The following is a 21279-nucleotide window of genomic DNA, read 5'->3' as shown; positions in this document are numbered from 1 at the left end:
TGCTAAAATCTTGGTGCAAGACAACTTGGCAGTATGTATCAAAAATTACTAACACATAGGTCCTTTAGTAATGATCCCAAGTCCAAGAATGGATTCTGCAACTACACTCTGTATGTAATAAATGACGCATATCTGAAACTTATCATGGCACTGTTTGCAAAGCTACAGCAGGAAATTACCTAACTCAAAAGTTGAGTTGAATAAATAATGGATGATGAATCAACCATGTGATGAAATACTACGCAGCAGTAAAAAAGGACCAGCACAATCTTGTTTAGAAAAAGTTTTTCTAGAAAGAGCAATGAGACAAGACAGAGCTGTGTGCAAAGGGCATTACCTTTTGTGAAGGAAAAAAATTCCTTTCTGTAAAAAAATAGAAATTTAAATTTTCATGCCTTCCCTCAAGAAAGTAGGGGAGGGGTGGGAAAAGTTCAAGAGCCTGGGATGAACTTGCCCTGATAAATTCTCCACCTTTGAACAAGAAGTAAGTGAGGTAATGGGCAAAGTCAAGGGCTCCGGATACTCTCAGGGGCAAGGGGGGAGGTATGGCTGGTCCCTCGCTGGGGTTCATCTCTGCCTTCATACTCTTACTTCCAAGCTAACCTCAAGAAATGAGATTGCCCTGTCCAATGAGTAAAAGGCAGGGATGGAGCTTAATACACAAGATGCTGAATTCCAAAAGCACGAGGTCATCCTTCAAAGGGAAAGAGAGACAGGTGGTTCTGGTCATGTCCATGCCATGTGTTCACTGCAAGTGATTTGATTCCAGCAAGAGAAGTCTCTGGAGACAAGACTGGGGCACGGTCCTTTACTGCCAGCACTCAGGAGGCAAAGGCCAGCCTGATCTACATAGTAAGTTCTCCATCAGTCAGAGCTATCTAGGAAGACCCTGTCTCAATAAATAAGTCATTGAACATGTGCCCTCTGTTTCAGATCTACTAGATATGTTGTGTCCCGTGTGCTGGTAAGAGTGTTCAGCAGGTAAAGGTTCTTGCTGCACAGTCCGAGTTGATCCCTGGAACGCACATAAAAGTACAGACAACACACACACATATATGCACACACGTTTATACACATATACACATGTGTGCACACACATATACACATGTGTACACGCACACATACACACAGACCATGCATACATACACGCACGCACACACACATACACACATGCACACACACGCACATACACACGCACCCTGTATACATACTCACGCCCATGTGTACACACACACATCATGTACACACGCCCATGTATACACACACACATTGTGTATACATATGATTTTAAAACAACTTTAAAAATGAACTACAAACTGTTGCTTTTTGAGCTTCTTATAAGCTAAAAGTGAAAAGGTATATAAACCTTTTTAGTTAACTCTGGAGTCTGGGGAGGAATACGGTAGCCTAGGTTATCCCGACTCACTACATAGCTGAGAATGTCCTGGAACTCTGATCCTCCTGCCTCTAGCTCCCCGGTATAGACACTTACAGGCCATCATCCCCCACATCAGGTTTTACTCTGTCCTAGGACGGAACCCAGACCCTCCTCACACATGCAAGTGCTCTACCCCTGAGCTACATGCACCGCCCTTTTCTTTTTCCATCTTCTCAGGAATGAGGTGGGCACCTAGGAAGTGTTTGCTGAACTAAAACTCTGATGTCAGTGGAGACCCAGGTGGGACTCTGCCAAGGTCCCCACCCCCTTGGCAGCAGAACAGGAGGCTGGGGCTTGGCTGGGGCTTTCTTCTCTCCATCTCTCTCCTGGGGCCAGTTTCCAGTCTGGGAATGAAGGAGGACAGCAGACCACTGCCAAGGTCAGGCGTGGTTCCCCAAGTCGATGGGAACACGTTCCTGAGATAGGGGTGCGATGGTCGGAATGTGAGGGGCAACAGGTAGTGATGGGCCGCCCCAGCCCAAGAGCTGAACAAATATTGACCCTCAGCAAGGCAGCTTCTTGAAAACCCTCCACAGGGTGCCTCTCACCCTTCCCTATCTCCAGGCACCCTCAGAGCGGGTGTCTCCAGCTGGGAGGGGACAGGATGAAGGCTGTAGACGCCAAGGCTGGTCCTAGTGGGGACAGGCTTGCCAGGAAGACATCTGCCGCCCCTCAGGGTACCAAGGAAGCCATGACTGAGCCCTCCATGCAGCTGAGAGTAGTGTCCTCTGGGCAGAAGGAAACAAACACAATCCAGTGTGTGTCCTGGCCTGCTCCACCCAGACACGCCCTGCTTTCCTGGGTCAATGACCTCAGAAACTCTAAGAACGACCAGAGGCTTCCCATCTGTCCTCTGCCCATCTTAGGGCAGACAACCTGAATATCATGCCCGAGGCAAAGCGAAACAGCCTTCTGAGTCCAATCCATTGCTCCAATGTTCACTCAATTACACCGGCTGTCGGGGCAGCCCCCTGGGTGCTATGCCCCCTGACCCACAGGCCTCACCTCGTCCACGTCACGGAGGCCGAAGTCTGAGTGGCAGATACAAGCGTGTCATGACTTGTTAGCAAGGATACACAACTCTCCTTAGACCCTCAAGACACACATTCTCTGGTTCTAGAGGAGGCTGGCAGTAAAGGTTCTGGGGACCTGATATAGCGCTCAAGTAAAACACTCAAGTGTTTGCATACCGAGCGAGGGATAAAGAAGTTTCCAGGGTTGGGACGGGAGAGGCAGGACTGGCGCAGAAGTGGTGGGTCAGAACACCCGGGAGACCCCCATTAACGCCACCTGGTCCACAGGGGTGGGGTTTAGGACTACCCTGTGAGGACATGGGCACCTCCCTAAGGACCAGCCAGGTCCCTTAGACTGAGGTTCTAGAGGACTCATGTCCCTACTTCAGGCTGGGCGCTAAGTAATAGAAATTGGTTTTTCTTATCAGACTGGAAACCAGAGGATAAACAGAAGAGTTAAAAAGCGCTCCTAAACTGTGCCTAGAAAGAACTCACTTTCCCCGCCGCCACATAAATCGATGCTCTGCTTGGCAAACCGAGCCCACACGCATTCTGGGGATCACTCAGTATCGAAGCTCTCACACTGAGCAAAATGTGCGACTACTCCACATCTACCAGGAAAAGGAAGGAAACAATTGAAATTTTGTCTCACCTGTTTTTTTTTTTTTTTTAAACTCGATACTGTATCTGCACTGCTCAATCTCAAGGTTAATAAACCCTGAGAATGTTTCCTTCCCAGCACGCCCTGTCCCTCCCTCTTCTGCCACTATGTACGCAATCGTTTTGGTTTCTCTGTGTCTTTGCAATATTTGTTTATGCAAGTACCTGCAACATTCTTACTTTCCCTTCTCAGAGAGAGCGAGAGCTTCAAGAGCGTAGGAATACATTCAGTTGTGTGTGTGTCTGTAGCTGTTCTGGGGCGAGCCTTCTGATACTCAAACCTGCAACCATCGTGGCTGCTTGGTGTTAAGAGGGAAGGGGCAGCCAACACCACAAGCACTTAAAAGACGGAGCTTTCCTATGTAGCTCAGGCTAGCCTCCAACTCACAGTGTAACAGAGAATTCCCTTGAACTTCTGATCCTCTTGCTCCTACCTCCCAAATGCCAGGATTGTGGACATGCGCCACCATGCCCAGCCTCGGAAGTGCTTGAGAATGAACCACGGTTTTGTGCACACTAGACTTGTACTCTGCCACCTGAGCCACATCTCCCAACCCTAATGGGAAGGGGTTTGTTTGTTTTTTAATGAAATCCATTTCCTGGGCCCTCAAGTTTGGATGAGCTGTGCCCTTGGGGAAGGGAATGTGGAGATGGGAGCTATGCAGGTGAAGATTGTGGGCCATGAGGAGGGGCCTTGGAGAAGCCGGGTGAGGCGCCGCAAACAAAAAGGCCAAGTGGTCCTTCTGCGGTCTGGGAGTTCTGAGAATCTCCCGGCAAGGTGAGGCATCTTGGTTCTGGGAACAGGAGTCATGCCCGTGTGTCCCTGGCAGCCTGGGTGCTACAGCTTCGGAGGCCGGGTTGAAAGCCCTATCTAAGGTACACAGCTTTATCTCCTTTCCTCCCCACCGGGGAGCCTAGGCCTCCCAGAGGGCCTGGCTCCCACTGCCTTGTTAATATTTACCACAGCTTCAAAACACGGGTGCACATAGGCTTTGGCCACCCTCCTACACATAAGTGCACACACAGCACATTGCCTCCTTGATCTCCTGAAGTCCCTTCCAGAGCCAGACCGGTACCAATGGCAATGGCGCAGACCAGCAGCATCAAGGCCCTGCCCTCAGCAGCAGATCCAGCTCTATGAGCATGGGACACAGATAATGACACAGATAACAGCCAGGTCCCTATCACACATGGAGATGTGGTCTGATGAAACAAGCACATCACGGTGGGAGGTCATCCATGAAAATTAACAAAGATGAGCTCCATAAGTCTTCGAATATCAAATACCATCGGCTGAAATGAAGACACTTTGTATGTTACGTGAGATGAACGTATAACACCTTAAAACTAAGTCCACTTGGCACTGGAGAGATGGCCAGTGGCTAAAAGGACCATGAGGACCTGAGTTCATATCCCAGCAGCTACACGAAGAGCTCGGCATGGTCTCATACTTGCCTGCCACCCTGACCCTGTGGGGAGTGGAGACACGAGAATAAATCGGACTAGCTGGCTACAGGCCAAAACATAGAGTTCCAGAATCAGGGAGAGACTCTAATTCAAAGGAATAAGGAGGGAGAGACAGAAGAGGACACACAGTAGGGCCTGGTGGATAAATACAGTAGGGCATGGTGGTATATACACAGTAGGGCATGGCGGTGTACACACAGTAGGGCATGGCGGTGTACACACAGTAGGGCATGGCGGTATACACACAGTAGGGCCTGGCGGTATACACACAGTAGGGCCTGGCGGTGTACACACAGTAGGGCATGGCGGTATATACACAGTAGGGCATGGTGGTGTACACACAGTAGGGCCTGGCGGTATACACACAGTAGGGCATGGCGGTGTACACACAGTAGGGCCTGGCGGTATACACACAGTAGGGCCTGGCGGTGTACACACAGTAGGGCATGGCGGTATACACACAGTAGGGCCTGGCGGTATACACACAGTAGGGCATGGCGGTATACACACAGTAGGGCATGGCGGTGTACACACAGTAGGGCCTGGCGGTGTACACACAGTAGGGCATGGCGGTATACACACAGTAGGGCATGGCGGTATATACACAGTAGGGCATGGTGGTGTACACACAGTAGGGCCTGGCGGTATACACACAGTAGGGCATGGCGGTATACACACAGTAGGGCATAGCGGTGTATACACAGTAGGGCCTGGCGGTATACACACAGTAGGGCCTGGCGGTGTACACACAGTAGGGCCTGGCGGTGTACACACAGTAGGGCATGGCGGTATACACACAGTAGGGCATGGCGGTATATACACAGTAGGGCATGGTGGTGTACACACAGTAGGGCCTGGCGGTATACACACAGTAGGGCATGGCGGTATACACACAGTAGGGCATGGCGGTATACACACAGTAGGGCATGGCGGTGTACACACAGTAGGGCCTGGCGGTATACACACAGTAGGGCATGGCGGTGTACACACAGTAGGGCATGGCGGTGTACACACAATAGGGCCTGGCGGTATACACACAGTAGGGCCTGGCGGTATACACACAGTAGGGCATGGTGGTATATACCTCTAATCCAATCTGCCAGTTCCAGAACAACCAGAGCTACCTGGCGAGACCCTGTTTCAAACAAGAAAGAGAGAAAAAGGAGGAACAGGAGGAAGAGGAGGAGGAGGCTCAGCACCTTCCCAGACCTCCATACACTTACCCAAGCTTGCACTTACACACACACACACACACACACACACACGCACACACACCCACACATGAGTTATATCAATTTCATTTAAAAAACAAACTGTTCAGTTGTTCCTTTTATGTTTTTCAGGGGTGTTGGTTTAGTTTTGCTTTTTTCTGGGGCTGGGACTACATCTAGAACCTTGTGCAAGCTCAATGCACACTCGAACACGGCCACAAAACTCAGCCTTACAGTCAACCTTATATGGATCCTAGCAACATTAACATAGATGTGTCTCACCCTGTGGGTCTGTTGGACAGGGTTCACACTGTGGGTCTGTTGGACAGGGTTCACACTATGGGTCTGTTGGACAGGGTTCACACTGTGGATCTGTTGGACAGGGTTCACACTATGGGTCTGTTGGACAGGGTTCACACTGTGGATCTGCTGAACAGGGTTCACACTGTGGATCTGCTGAACAGGGTTCACACTGTGGATCTGCTGAACAGGGTTCACACTGTGGATCTGCTAAACAGGGTTCACACTGTGGATCTGCTGGACAGGGCTCACACTGTGGATCTGCTGGACAGGGCTCACACTGTGGATCTGCTGGACAGGGTTCACACTGTGGATCTGCTGGACAGGGTTCACACTGTGGATCTGCTGGACAGGGTTCACACTGTGGATCTGCTGGACAGGGTTCACACTGTGGGTCTGTTGGACAGGGTTCACACTATGGGTCTGTTGGACAGGGTTCACACTGTGGGTCTGTTGGACAGGGCTCACACTGTGGATCTGCTGGACAGGGTTCACACTGTGGATCTGCTGGACAGGGTTCACACTGTGGATCTGCTGGACAGGGTTCACACTGTGGATCTGCTGGACAGGGTTCACACTGTGGATCTGCTGGACAGGGTTCACACTGTGGGTCTGTCGAACAGACTACGAATGCTACAGGAACTCTATCTTGAAGGCTGCACCCTTCCCACTCCTTGCCACTAAACTGAGAGCCCCGGGGGGGGGTGCCCTGGGAGGTGGGGTGTCCCGGGAGGTGGGGTGTCCCGGGGGGTGGGGTGTCCCGGGAGGTGGGGTGTCCCGGGAGGTGGGGTGTCCCGGGAGGTGGGGAGTCCCGGGGGGTGGGGAGCCCCGGGAGGTGGGGAGCCCCGGGGGATGGGGTGCCCCGGGGGGGGTGCCCTGCATGGGAGGAGATGTGGGGGATAGAGCTGACCGCTCATGCTCTCTCCCTGGAAGTGATCAGTTAGCTGAAGAAACACCAAGCCCTCAGGGCCCACCACTTAGAAGCCTCACAGCTTTGCGCAGAAGTGATTGTTTAAATCCGGTGGTCTTCTGAGGCAGCAAGGCAGGGGGCCATGCCTCTTTGAGGAATATCTTGTCACACTAACGAGGAACAAAACAGGGTGAAGAACCCACAAATGTAAGAAATGCTGGGGTCTCCTTCCTTACCAATTCCATTCAACCAGCCTCACCCACTCCAGGGTTTTGTTGTTTTGGGGTTGTCTTCTTTTTTGAAGACAGGTCTCACGCTGTGGCCCAGGCTGCCCTTGAACTCACAGAGATCCGCCTGCCTCTACCTCCTGGGTGCTGGGATGAAAGGCTAGTGCCCTGGAGCCAGTCTCTGTCTCTGTCTGTCTCTCTGTCTCTGTCTCTCTCTTTTTTTTGAGACAGGGTTTCTCTGTGCAGCCCAGGCTGCACCTACTTTTGCTTCCCACATGCTAGGATTAAAGGTATGCACCATTGCATGACTTAAAATTTTAAAGTATTGTGGGGGTGGGAGCATTGGGTATCTTCCATCTCTTCCTACCTTATTCCTTTGGTTTAAAGGTTTTCCCCTGAACTTAAACTATTGTTCTTTGGTTAGATGCATGTGTAGAGGTCACAGGCCAGCTTGAGGGAGTTGATCCTCTCCTTTTACCACGTGGGCTCCAGGAATTGAACCCATGTCCTTAAGGTATAAGCCGTCTTGCTGACACACATGTGGGAGTCAGAAGACCTCAGATGTTGCTCCTCACCTTCCAACTTGACACAAGTCTCTTGTGATCTGCCGCTGTGTACACCAGACTGGCTGGCTGGCCTCAGGCTTTCAAAGGGCTGGGGTTCTCTGCCTTGCATCTCCAATTGGAGTTGTGGGAACCCATTGTTGAGGACTGAACTTAGGGACTCATGCATGTTAAAGGCTCTGTCTTTACATCTGTGACTCTTGTCTCATCATTTTTAGCCACACAAACAAGCTCTGGCCCTTCATGCCTAGGAACGATATGGTCTTAAAATTAAGAAGCATTCACACAAGAATTCTAGCTCTTTCTCCTTCCTAGCCTCCTGAATCTGCTGTGTCCCCTTGCCCTGGCTGAGCCTCATTCTCCTTGTATGGACGTGCTAAATGCTGAACAGTTCCTTCCCTCATGCCAGATATGACCTTAACCTTACCTATTAACCTTACCTGTGGTTGTCATTGTAACAGCAGATGTTTACGTCACCACCAATGCAAGGAGTGGTCAGTGAGTCTCCAAATCTTCCACCCTAAGGACCTCTATCCCTCCCGCTGGTCACTCGGGCACAGGAGGCCTGAAGAACGCCCTCTGGTATCACTGGGGCCATTATAGCCTCTGTAATGGTTCTTCTGGGCCTTGATCTTGTTGGAGGTTTGTGGTGCTGGGCACTGGGATCGGGAGCCTCTTGTCTCAGATGGGCATCCCTACTCACACGGCTTCCAGGTCACATGTCTCCTGGTTGTCCTCTCGCTCCCCCATCAGCACCTGGCTGCTTCTGTCTTACTCCTCTGCCCTTTAGTGTTGGAAAGGGTACAGGTGACCTCTGGCTCCTTCTCTTCCTTGCTTTCACTCCTTCACTGGTGAACACAGCATTAGCAAAGAGCCAAGCAAATAGACCTTCTCAGACATTTAAGATTAAAAAAAAATGAGCCCAAAGCCTATGAAATTTGGTATTTATGAAAATTGAGCATGCATCTATTCCTAGCATCAACAACTGTACTTTGGGTTGACATGTATATCAAATGCCTGGGAACTGGGGAATGGCTTAGCAAGCATGAGGCTCTGAGTATGGGTCCCTAGCACATACAAAAAGGCCAGGACATCTGTAATCCTGATGTTAGAGGTGGAAGATGTAGAAGTAAGCAGATCCTTACTGCTGACAGTCAGAACTTACTGGCCAACTAATCTGCCAATCAGTGGGCTCCAGGTTCAGTGAAAGACCCTGTTTCAATAAATAAATAAATGAGGTGAGGAGAGGTTGAAGAAGACAGCTAGCATTGATGTCTGGCTGCCACAAGCAAGTTCACACATAAACACAGGCACACAGTGCGCAGCACACATAAATACACATACACACAGCCATAAGCATGCTTGCAAACATGCACATGAATGCACACATATGCGTGCATGTACATGCACACGTGTACACACACACACACACACACACACACACAATGTACACACAAGGCAAGCATCATATCAGTACAAGGTCTTGAGAAGGTCAGGCTAAACACTGCTGGTAGCTGACTGGATAAATGGTGGGGCATCCATGCCAGAGTGTCCCCCACAGGCACTAAAGCTGGGGTGGCACCACACCCACTTCTAGTTCAGAACCTGGAAGACACACAGTAGAAGACAAGGAAGATGTAAGATGCGCTACAGTTGTTCTCTCTCAAAGGCAAGTGAGGCCAGCTGTGCAGTGGCTCGCCTGTGATTGCAGCACATGGGGGGTGGGGGCCTGGGGGGGCCTGGGAGACCCTAAGTTCCAGGCTAGCTTGGATTATGTAACTAGGCCCTGACATTATCTACACACACACACACACACACACACACACACACACACACACACACACACACACACCCGGGTCCATGGGATACAATCCCAGCACTTGGGAGGCAGATCTAGAAGTTGGGGGTCAAATTGAGCCTGGCCTACATAGCAAGACCCTGTCTCAAACAAACAAACAAATAAAAACAAGCTAACAAATACATGTAGAAGCATCGCCACCTCTGGAGTGAGGACAGGGACCACAGGGTGGCAGGGCACCTCCCAGTGTGCCCTTATACTTCGTGGGTTCTGCTCTGTGGACATCAGTTGCCCGTTTCTCAATGCCCTGGTTCCTGAATTGCTCTCACACTACTCGGGGTGACTCTGTGCAGTCCTCCAGTGCCTCCTTCTTTTCTGCCTGCTCCCCAGTCACTCCTATCCCAAGCCAAAAGGCTCCTTGCCCAGGACTGCACATCCCAGCCTCCTAGTTTTAAAACTCTGAATCCCATCTTCTCCTCTCCAGTTTCCCAGGTTCCTCAGAGGGGACCAAGTGGACCGGGAAGACCTGCTCGGGAGTTTCCTTTGTACACAAACATCTCATGTTTCATGTCTGTCTCTTAGTGGGGTCAGTATTGCTGTGATGGAACACAATGACCAAAGCAAGTTGGGGAGGAAAGGGTTCATTTGGCTTAAACTTCCACATCCCTGTTCATCATTAAATAAAGTCAGGATAGGAGATGATGCAGGGCTGGATCCTGGAGACAGGAGGCATTGATGCAGAAATCATGGAGGGTACTGCTTGTTCCCATGGCTTGCTCAGCCTACTTTCTTACAGGACCCAGGACCACCAGACCGGGAACAGCACCACCCACGGTGGGCTGAGCCTCATCTAACTAAGAAAATGTGCTCCAGACTTGCCTACAGCCCGATCTTTTTTCTTCATTTTATTTTATTGTTATTGTTTTTGTTTTTCAAGACAGGGTTTCTCTGTGGCTTTGGAGCCTGTCCTGGAACTAGCTCTTGTAGACCAGGCTGCCCTCAAACTCACAGAGATCCTCCTGCCTCTGCCTCCCGACTGCTGGGATTAAGGGCATGCACCACCACCTGGCTACAGCCCAGTCTTATAGAGGCATTTTCATAATTGAGGTTCCCTCCTCTCAGATAACTCAAGACTGTGTCGAATTGACATAAAGCCAGCCAGGACAGTCTCTCTCTGTTCAAGTCATTTTCACACAGTCTGACTAAGAATCCCTGCCACTCAGATGTCGTTGGCCACCTCTTTCTTCATCACTGAGGCACAGAGTATCCTGTATGTGATTGCACAGTTGGATGTGCATTCTTTAGAGTACCTCGGCCCTCTTTAGACATCTGTCTCTCCCAGGGGTCTGTGCCTTGGAATCCTGCCTATATTGGTATCAAAACACCGGCAGCTGACTTTGGAAAGTCGTTCTCCAGACCCTCGGCAGCTCTCACGTAGAGACCAAAGGGACCGTTTGGCTGGACTCCCTCTTGAGCCTGCAACCCTCACAGCTCACCCCTCCAGCATGAAGCCAGCTGTCTTTAATGCACAGTGAACTCCACCCCTCCTGGGCCGGAACCCATCTAGAACAACACAGGGTAAAACGCAACGGTTGGTCAGGTGTGCGGTGTATGCTTGTAATCCCAGTGCTAAAGAGAAGCAGGGGGTCAGGGGTTCAAGGTCAGGCTAAGCAATACATGGAATTTGAAGTCAACCCAGACTATACGAGATCCTGTCTCAAAACCAACCAAACAAAATCAGCTCCCCCCAGGCTCTTCACCTACGCCTTTCATCCGTTCCACATGCCACACTCTCCATCTCTCTGCTTCCCCGCTTTAACGATCCATCACACACGTTTCCTAGCTCGCTGTGTTTATCACGGCTCTCAGCTTTTGACTCTGCTGTCCATCAACTGGCCTTGTTAAGAGTGCCCGGGACCTTGCTTGGGGTTGGTCATCTTTTCCAAGAAAGTTTCCCCGAACCCCACCCCCATCAGGCTGACTCAATTCTCCTAGGTTTCCTTTGAACCCTAGGCTTATCTTTGCTCTTACCACATGCGGGGCAGACATCACTCCTACTCAGCAGCTGTTATTACCATGCCTTTCTGCATGCCACCAGAATCACCACCTGTCCAGTTGACCATGCACCCAGGTGCAGGAGAAATCTTCTTAAATACTCACATACACCCTGTTCCCACCTGCCAGTCTTCCCAGCCTCCTTTAGCTTTCCTCTCTGCTCTGGCTAGTGAGAAAGCTGAAGAAGGCATTCCAGGGCCTCTGAGAAATGCCTGTCTTTCCTGGTAAGTGATATGGTCCACTTTCTCCTGGGCCTTCCCCTTTGTGCCCTGAGTAAAATTGTAGAAGGGTCCATGGCAGCCATCTTGAGACCATTAGGCAATGAGTCTTCCAACTGAGTTAACATGGCATGGCAGAAAGAGAAAAGAAAAAGCTGAAGTTTTTTAAAAGTTTATTTAAAGATACATGTGGGTGCAGGGGTTGGATTCCCTGAAACTGGAGTTACAGGGAGTTGTGAATTGCTCAATGTGGGTGCTGGGAATTGAACTCAGAACTCTTGGGGAGCAGCACATGCTCTTAGCTGCTAAGCCACCTCTCCAGTTCAAAAAGTCTGTGTTCTAACACCAATAGACACCTTTCACCAAATCCTGACTCACATCTCCAGACTTCCTGCTGTGTGGATTTGACAAAAGCATAGTGTTTTTTGAGACCAACCCTGTCCCCAACTATTGTGGGATGTCACGTGCAAACCATCTCAGAGCTGAGCATGGCCACCCTTGCTGCAATCCCAGCACTTCAGAGTCTAAGGCAGAGGGACTGGCATGAGTTTGAGTCCCACCTAGGGCTACAGAGTAAGTTCCAGGCCAGCCTAAGCCAAAATGTGAGACAAGGCCCCCAAAAGAAGTCTGTTTCCACAGCTAGAGACCCACACCTGACACACATTCCATAAAGGATGGCTCAGGGGACTATTATGAGTCAAGGGGACAGGTTTGATTGTGTCCCAGCTTTCCTGTCACTACAGCTGAACCAGCTGGCCTTGCTTTCCTCCACCTGCTTTCCAATCCTCTGGAAAGGGAGTTCTCACTCCACGGCCCACTATGCTGAGAAGATGCCATCATGTTCTTCGATACCTGTGACCAGAAAGAGGGACATACCTCAGGAGCTCCAGCCTCAAGGTTCCTCCCTCTTGGCACATTGGTTTAGTTTTCTACCTTCCCTGGGAATCTCACCTTCACCCTCTTTAAGAATAGAAGTTCTAGGGATGGAGAGACGGCCCAGCAGTTAAGAACCTGAGGACCCTGGTTCCGTTCTCAGCACCCATGAGACAGCTCTTAACTGTAACGCCAGTTTCAGGGCTCCAACACCCTTTTCTGGCCTTGGTGGACACTAGGCACGTTGCATGGTGCACAAACATACATACAAGTAAAACAGCCACACACATGAATTTAACTAAGAAAAATAATAGAAGCTCCAGCCAGGCATGATGGTATACATCTACAATCTCAATACTGGGGAGGTAAAAGAAACAGAAATAGTAGTTCAAGGTCATCCTTAGGAACGAAGTAAGTTCAAGACCAACCTGGACTACATGAGATCCTGTCTCAAAATGCAGCTGCAGCAGCAGCAGCAGCAACAACACAACAGCACACACACACACACACACACACACACACACACACACACAAAACAAATGAACAAATAGAAATCATTCAAAAGCAAAACCCCGATTTTCATGCCCATCCCCTAGGCTTAGCAGAGTGTAGACCCCCCAGTGAGCAGAGAGGACCTGGAGTGAGCCTCTCCCAACAGCCTCACCTGTCCTCTTCCCAGGACTTGGCTGAGAGAGAGTTCTAGAATGAGCTGAACTGGGCCTTACTCATTAAATAATAGATATAGCTACTTAAAGAACTAAATGTCCTTTTAGATATAATCAATGCTGAGTCCTCACAACATTGATAGCATTTTGTACCAATTACCAAATACTGAAGGAAGAGCTACAAAGTGTCATCAGGGACAGTCATTCACCAAGTTGCCTACTTTGTCATTTGATAGGTGACTTTGCCTAGGGACTCTCAAGATAGCCTTGAGCCCCCTAAGGATAAAGGCCCACTTCCATGTGGGCCCCAGAGCCAGGGCCACCTCCAGGTGCTCTCCAATATCCCTGCCCACTTCGGCTCCAAGTGCGTCCCAAAGTCATTGCTCCAAGTGCGTCCCAAAGTCATTGCTTCTGTCCCTCAACCTATTTATAACTGTCACTGTGTAATTTAACAACAATGGAAATGAAATAGGGCTAACTACAAAAAGAGTTTCCCTTTTCCTAAAAGGAAGAAAGAAAGAAGAAAAATCCAACTAGCATGGCACGAAGGGTTTAGCAACGGCGGACCACAGAAACAATTGAGTTAGGCCTGGAATTGATGCCGGGGCGGGGTTCAGGTGGAACTGGCAGGCCAGTGAGACGCCTCTCAGACTGCTTCTCCAGGGCCCAAAGCTGGAACTCAATGAAGCCAGAAAGTCTCAGGGTGGTTCATGAAAAACAAAAACCATTCAGAGCTCAGAAGGGCTTCACGCACCAGTGTGCTCAATGGCGGGCAATGAAAATAAGAAGTCTACATTGTGTTGTTTTTGCTTTTGATGAGCCACACCCTCCCCTTTTGCTACCCGGGAGAGCCAATCCAGGACCTCACACAAGCTAAGCACAAACTCATGGGTGTACCCTGAGGGACATTCACGCCATGATTAACCCCTTGCTGTCTGTTCCTGTGCCCTCCATAGTGCCCTTACTAGTGCTTAAGAGTTACACAAAAACCTTGGAACATACGGCAAGATTTTTATCACATTTCATTTGCAGGTGAGGCATGTGTGTGGAAGTCAGAAAAGGACCAGCAGAGTCAGTTGGTTCTCCCCTCCCACACGTGGGGCCCTGGAACCAAGCTCAGATCTTCAGGCTTCGTGGAAAACGCTTCTGCACCTACTGAGCCATCACACTGGCCCTGATTATGAAATGATGATGATTATCTTGCTGGTTTGTTTTTCTAGGCAGGGTTTCTCTATGTAGCCCTGCTTGCCCTGGAACTCATTCTATCGACCTGGCTGGTGTACAGAGATCCGCCTGCCTCTGCCTCCTGAGTCCTGGGATTAAAGGTGTGGGCCACTACCGCCAGGCATGAGATTTCTGTAAATGTGTATACTGCTCTGATTATAGTCACACCTCCTCATTACCCTTTCTTCCCCACCCCTGCACTCCTTGCTGACTCCCTTTAATCTCCCCAAGTCATCCTCTTCTAGTTTCCCAATTTCTTTTAAAATCTAGGTTCTGTATGTGATAGAAAACCTGTCCTATCTCTGTCTTTCCGGATCTGGCTTATTTCACTTAGCGCGATGGCTTCCAGCTCCATCTCTTCCTGAAAAATGACATGATTTCCCTCCTCACTACAGCTGAATAAAACTCCATAGAGTGTCCACAGTGTGTGTCCACTGATGGACAGCTGAGCTGATGCCCTTTACTTGGCTGTGGCGGTACTGGCGGATGCTGCTGCAGTGAGCGGTGTGCAGTCTCTCCCGGGTGTGCTGACTTAGAGCCCTTTGATGTGTGAACCCCTTTCTAACCAGCTAATGACAAGCCTTGGTGGTGTGGGATTGTGTGTGTGTGTGTGTGTGTGTGTGCGCGCACACGTGCGCACGCCACTCAAGTCCCACTAGGAGTCTCCATTTCCTTGTGGACTGTTTTCTGATCTACCTCAGAGTGCCATGAAGCTGACGCGGGCGGCACCATTGGTCAGCTAAGTGCCCAGCACCAGCATAAACTCTCATTCCAGTGATGTTCCATGGTGTCAACCAACGAAGCCAACCAGAAATCTCAGAGCCATCCTCCACACCTCCCTCTTAACTTCTGCCCAGCCTGTTACGGGAGCCTGAAGATCTCCATCCTCACAGGACTCTCCTGAGCCATGTCCTGAGACCTTCCTCCCACCTGATCCTGCTGCCTGTGCTCCTGCCTTCACCCTAGGACCCGGACTCCTCCAGCAGCAATGGACACGTCTAAAAGACATGAATCTAACCCAGTCACTCCTTTGATTAAAACTCTTTCATAATTCTCTAAGCATTGCACACAGAGCACTCCAGCTTTATCAGCTGCCGGCCGGCAGGACGCACTCTGTCCCTTCCTGCCTCAGGGCCTTTGCACATACCGTCCCTGCCACTTTGAACAGTCCTTACCCATCCTGACCTGATTGATTCCTGCTCACCCTTCAAGAAGCTCTCTTGGGAATGCTTTCTCTTTCACTTAAAATTTTAAAAAAATATCCAGCTCCTTCTACATACCAAGCATTGTTTCCAACATTGAAAATGCAACAACAAACAAAGAATGATCCCTGCCCTCATAAAGATTATATCCTATGCTTGGGGGTGTGGCTCAATGGCAGAGTGCTTGCTCAACCTGTACAAAGCCCTGGGTTCCAAATCGGCAACACACACACACACACACACACACACACAGAGACAGAGAGACAGAGAGAGAGAGACAGAGAGACAGAATATATTCTAGTCAAGGAGAAAAATAATTATTAAATAAGTACAATTTTCAGATGGTAGTAGTGAAAACATTTATCAAAATGAAAAAATAACATTTTTTTTTCTGGGTGACAGGGTTTCTCTGTGTAAAGCTCTGGCTATCGTGGAAGTCGCTCTGTAGACCAGGCTGGCCTTGAACTCACAGAAATCTGCCTGTCTCTGCCTCCTGAGTGCTAGGATTAAAGCAGTGCACCATTGGTATGAATTTGCTTGCTTGGAATCCCAGCTTCAAAAGCCAAGACAAGAGGATCTCTGCAAGTTCCAGGACAGCTTGGGCTGCATATTAAGTTTGAGGACATTCTGGGCTACATAGTGAGACTTTGTCTTTAAAATAAAATAAAAACAAAAAAACAAACAAACAAAAAAAAACAGGTCTGGTGGTATAGCTCAATTTGTAGATTGCCTATCACAAGTGAAGTCCTGGGTTCAGTCCCTAACACCACATAAAAAGATAAAAACAAAAATTAGCAGCAGCCAAACAGATATAGTGATTCACTCTTGAATCCCATCACTTGGGAGATAGAGGCAGACAGAGAAAAAGCTATGTACTTATCTGCATGGCTATTAAAACTGAACTCTAGACTATTATGTCTTTGCACAGTTAGATAATGTGACTCCAGCCTGTTCTCCCAAATTAAAGAATAAGAACACAAGGAGATTGTCACAGACATACCTCAGTACTGACATGAAAAGGTTTACAAGCCTGTACATTCATATATACATCAAACTCTCATATCCTCTTTCATATTCTCTCTCTCTCCCTCCCTCCCTCTCTCTCTCACATGCACACACACACACACACACACACACAGAATCATAAATGCAGAGACAAGAGTCTGGTGTGTGTAGCTTATACACACACCCACCTCCTCTAGTCCCAATGGCCTGCCCTTGCCTGCTGGACATAGAGTTGCTGAGGATGGCCAGGCTTCCTCCTCCCTAGACGTCATCACTCAGATGACAATCAGCAGCAGGGGTGGCAACAGAGGTTGCCCCCCTCCCCCAGTTACCCAGCAACATGAGTCCTGGCAGAGGCTGAGGTTAAATTAAAATAGAGATGAAGGGACATTGTAATTTTGTGGTCACTCTCTACTCTGACCTCTACTCGCTCCCCAGGCCCCAAGCTCAGTATCACACTCAATATCCATCCCCTCTCAGCCCCAAGCAAGCCACTTACCCACATTCTCATGAGGGTCCACACCGTGCCCAACCCCTACACCCTCTCTCATAGACAGCACCCCTCAGGGTTAACACAGACATACTCATGAGAAAGTATCACACACACACACACACACACACACATACACACACGCCACAGAATACACAATCCTCTTACACCCCAAACCACACTCTTTACTCACCCCCCCCAAACCACAGGCTTCCACACATGCTCATCCCCTAGTGCATGCTGACACAGGTCAGACACCAACTTAAGGGAAGATGGTAGCATCTGGGATGTGAGACATGGGTCCCAGCCTCCTCTACTCCCACGTAAGTCTGGGTCTGTCCCGCCTTCATTCCCCACCACTAAAGAAGTGACTCACTCTACCTACACCCAGGTCAGCCCTGCAAGCCGATGTCCCCCACCCCTGGCCCAGGCTGGCCTCCAGGCCTCTTGATGGTCCATGGCTACTTGTCACCACCTGCTATACTGACAGATCCTCCAAGACAAGTCCAAAGTCTACAAGGACAATGTCCTTCCTGATCCTGCCTGGCAAGTCATGGGACTTAAGGTGACGTCAGGGAACTTGGGACATCAGGAACCCAAGGAGCTTTGAGCCTGGACAGAGTGCATAGTTGACTGCTTGGGTCTATGCAGGCCTGGCATCTCTGAGGCGTGGCTGGCTCTGGTAGCAATGACTGCAGCAGAAGGGCTGTGGGAAGCCCACAAAAGAGACTCCCATTGCCATGAGACATGAGAAAAGAGCAAAGATGTCCTCCATCTTGGATCTAGAGTCTTCTGCCTTCCCAGTGTCAGAGAGGCTGGGGACACCGCTCAGTTGGTACAGTGCTTGTCTAGCATGCACCAACCAAACCCTAGGTTGGATCCCACTCTTGGGAAGTGGAGGCAGGCAAATAAGAAGGTCACCCTCCCAAAACAAAACAAAACCAATCAAAGCCAGCACCCCTCCACATCTGGTAGCTTCTCTTCTCTCTGAACCCCAGGAACTAAGGGGATCGGTCAGCAGATCACTTCCAGGGCAGACACCATGGCTGAACAGCCCCGAGGGCATCAACCTCAAGCTCTGGGGTGAGGTGGGGGCATGGAGAGGAAAGAAAATGAGAGTATCTGTCCCCACCCCCTGACCTGTCATCTCCACCCAGCTCCATCCCTTGAGAGGTGACTATTCTCAGGGATGAGGTGTGGTCAGACCTGAGGTTACAGACCTGCTGCCACAGCCTGCCCAGTCCCCAAGCCAGCCTTGCCAGAGGGGCTGACAGTGGCAGTTTGCTGCCTGGAGGCCAGTCTGCAGTGAGGGACGTTAGAGCAGGGTAGACAGGCCCGACTGTGCAGTGTGCAGGAGGACGGACTAACGTGGCTGGGACTGTGACGGGAGAGATGCCCCGGGTGGAGTGAGGAGATCATCCCAGCCCACAAAAGACAATTTAATTCAAGCAACAAGTCCCAGTTGAGGGCTGACCCTGCATCTGCACTGTGCTGGGTGCCAGGGTGACAGAGACATAAGCAATGTGTTCTCTGTCTCCAAAGAGCTGACACTATAATGAAATTATAACAATAACAGCCAGCACCAGCATCATGTTTATGATGTGCTGAGCCCTGTTCTCAGAATTTTACGAGTCATTTGATCTTGAAGTCAACATTCTAAGCCATATATTATTACCATTCCTATTTCAAAGATGGTAGATCTGGAAACCCAGAAAGGATGAGTAGCCTGCCCAACGCCACATGGCAAGGGAGTCAGGCTCCCATCCAGTGGTAGTGGGTTACTGAATGCCCATCTCCCATGGCTATGGAAGCCCTAGATGCAGTCTTCAAACCGAGGTTAAATTCACTGTGAAACCAAACTGTGCATCTCCCTGGGACTGGGAATACAAACATCAGTGAGGCTGGAGTCTTGGCCCAAGAAGCTCTCTGCTTGGTGAGTGACCTCATCCTGGTACAAAGATGTCACACAAAAGAAGACATATCTAGAAACCATGTGCGATGCTTTGAGCTTGCAGGGAAGGAACCACACTGATGTCAATAGAGGGCTGGAGAGATGGCTTCGTCTCTTAAAAGTACTGCTGCTCTTGCAGAAGACACAGGTTCAATTCCCAGCACCCGCCTAGAGGCTCACAGTTGTCTATAATTCCAGTTCCAGGAGATCTGACACCCTTTTCTGGCCTCTATGTCACCAGGCAATCACATACACACATGCAGGTAAACATTCATACATGCAAAATAAAAACAAATCAGTCCATAAAAGGAGCCATTCGTCAAATGACATTTGTCACCATCAATGGAGCAGAAAATGCAACCCAAATAATAGGGGTTGTGGGCAAGCAGGGTGTTGGAGGCAGAAAGATCAGGGATTCAAGATCATATTAAACATACTGAGTTTGAGGTAAGCCCAGGCTACATGAGACCCTAAAAGGGAAGGGGAGGGAAGGTTGGTTTACAAATCACATGGCTGATAGAGGATTGATTCTGAAGACAGAGTTCTGTGACAGGGAGCACATATTCATTGTGTGCATGAGAAGTCAGTGGATGGCTTTCCAAAGTTAATGTCCCCTTTCACTTGTATGTAGGTTCCAGGGATTGAACTTGGGTCCTCAGGCTTGTATGACCACCAAACGTTTTCTTACACACGGAACCATTTTGCTGGTCCTCCTGAATCACAGCAAGCCAAAAAAAAATAAATAAATAAATAAATAAATGAAATCTATTCAAAGACAAGCGAAAGACTTGAGAGACATTTCTCCAAAGGAGATGTAAAGGTCCTGGCTATTCCTAATCATTAGGAAAATGCATCTCCAAAGCCTTTGTGAGGCGAGAAAGTGGCTGCTAGCTCCCAGCAAGCACTGGTGTGAGTGTGTGGAATCAGACCCTGTGCACACACGGTACACTACAAGAAAGCAATATGATGGTTCCTTAAATCACTAAAAACAGAACCACCAAGTGATTCAGGAAATCATTTCCTGGCCTGTTTGTCTCTCAAAGAATTAGAACCAAGGTCTCAATGGGATGTTCGTATGTTCACCTGTGTTCGAACAATATTATCCACAATTGTAGAAAAGTAAGTAAAACCCAGGTGTCCGTAGAAGAATGCATGGAAAGCAACCCTTGATACATTCCATACAGGGAAATGTTCCTCAGCCTTAAAAAGCAAGGACTTCCAACTGCAGCCACAACTCAGGGCAGCCTTGAGGGCAGTACAGTAACAAACGCTGGCTGCTCATAAACAGGGAATATTGAATGCCTCCACGATTGGAATTGAATGAGTGGCGATCAGAGGCAAACCCAAGGGCAGAGGGCTGCAGGGGCTGCAGGGGATGCAGGGGATGCAGGAGCTGCAGGGGGACAGTTGGTGTTGAATGGGTAAAGTTTCAGCTTCATGAGATGGAAAGTTCTGGAAATGGAGGACAATGAGGGTTAACACAGTATGAACACCCTTATTACCACTGGGTACCATGTACTTGAGAACGGTTATGCTGGCAAATTTTGTTATGTGTACTTCACCACAATAAAAAGACTGTTTTTAAGTGAAGGGCAAGCTGTAACTCCAAAACCAGACCGGCTCAAAGGAGACAACTCCCTGGGGCAGGGACAAGACAGAGGCAAGGGACAAGCCAGCACCAGGGAAAGCCTGAGAACGGGCCGGCTGCCGTAGTTATGCCTGGCTGTGGATGTGACATCCCCACTTGGGGAAGCCATTCCTCACCTGCTTAGGGGGACCAATAAAACCTGCCCTTCCAAGCCCATCAAAATTGTGTGTTCAAAGCTGGAAGGACAAGAGGTGGAACTCCATTAGAAAGCTAGAGGCTGGAAGGATGGCTCAGAAAATACCCGCCATGCAGGCATGAGGACCTGAGTTCAAATCCCAGTCACCTAAACAAAAGGCTGGTGGGGAGAGGCACACACACACACACACACACACACAGAGAGAGAGAGAGAGAGAGAGAGAGA

General features: G+C 49.5%; 1 protein-coding gene across 1 annotated transcript; it reads right to left on the bottom strand.

Moving 5' to 3' along the window:
- Positions 1-1818: 1818 nt before the first annotated feature.
- On the bottom strand, positions 1819-8539 carry LOC127236569 (uncharacterized). Its single transcript, XM_051204280.1, has 8 exons — positions 8495-8539; positions 7080-7169; positions 6768-6965; positions 6342-6674; positions 6072-6296; positions 4729-5674; positions 2444-2469; positions 1819-1854 (listed from the first exon to the last, which is right to left on the bottom strand). The coding sequence occupies exons 1-8, from the start codon at positions 8537-8539 to the stop codon at positions 1819-1821; spliced, it is 1899 nt and encodes a 632-aa protein (XP_051060237.1).
- Positions 8540-21279: the final 12740 nt, after the last annotated feature.

This window comes from Phodopus roborovskii, unplaced genomic scaffold (assembly GCF_943737965.1).
Source record: "Phodopus roborovskii unplaced genomic scaffold, PHOROB, whole genome shotgun sequence".
NCBI classification, from domain to species: domain Eukaryota; kingdom Metazoa; phylum Chordata; class Mammalia; order Rodentia; family Cricetidae; genus Phodopus; species Phodopus roborovskii.
Note: the sequence above shows the minus strand (reverse complement) of the source record. Positions and strands in the feature narration are given on the sequence as shown.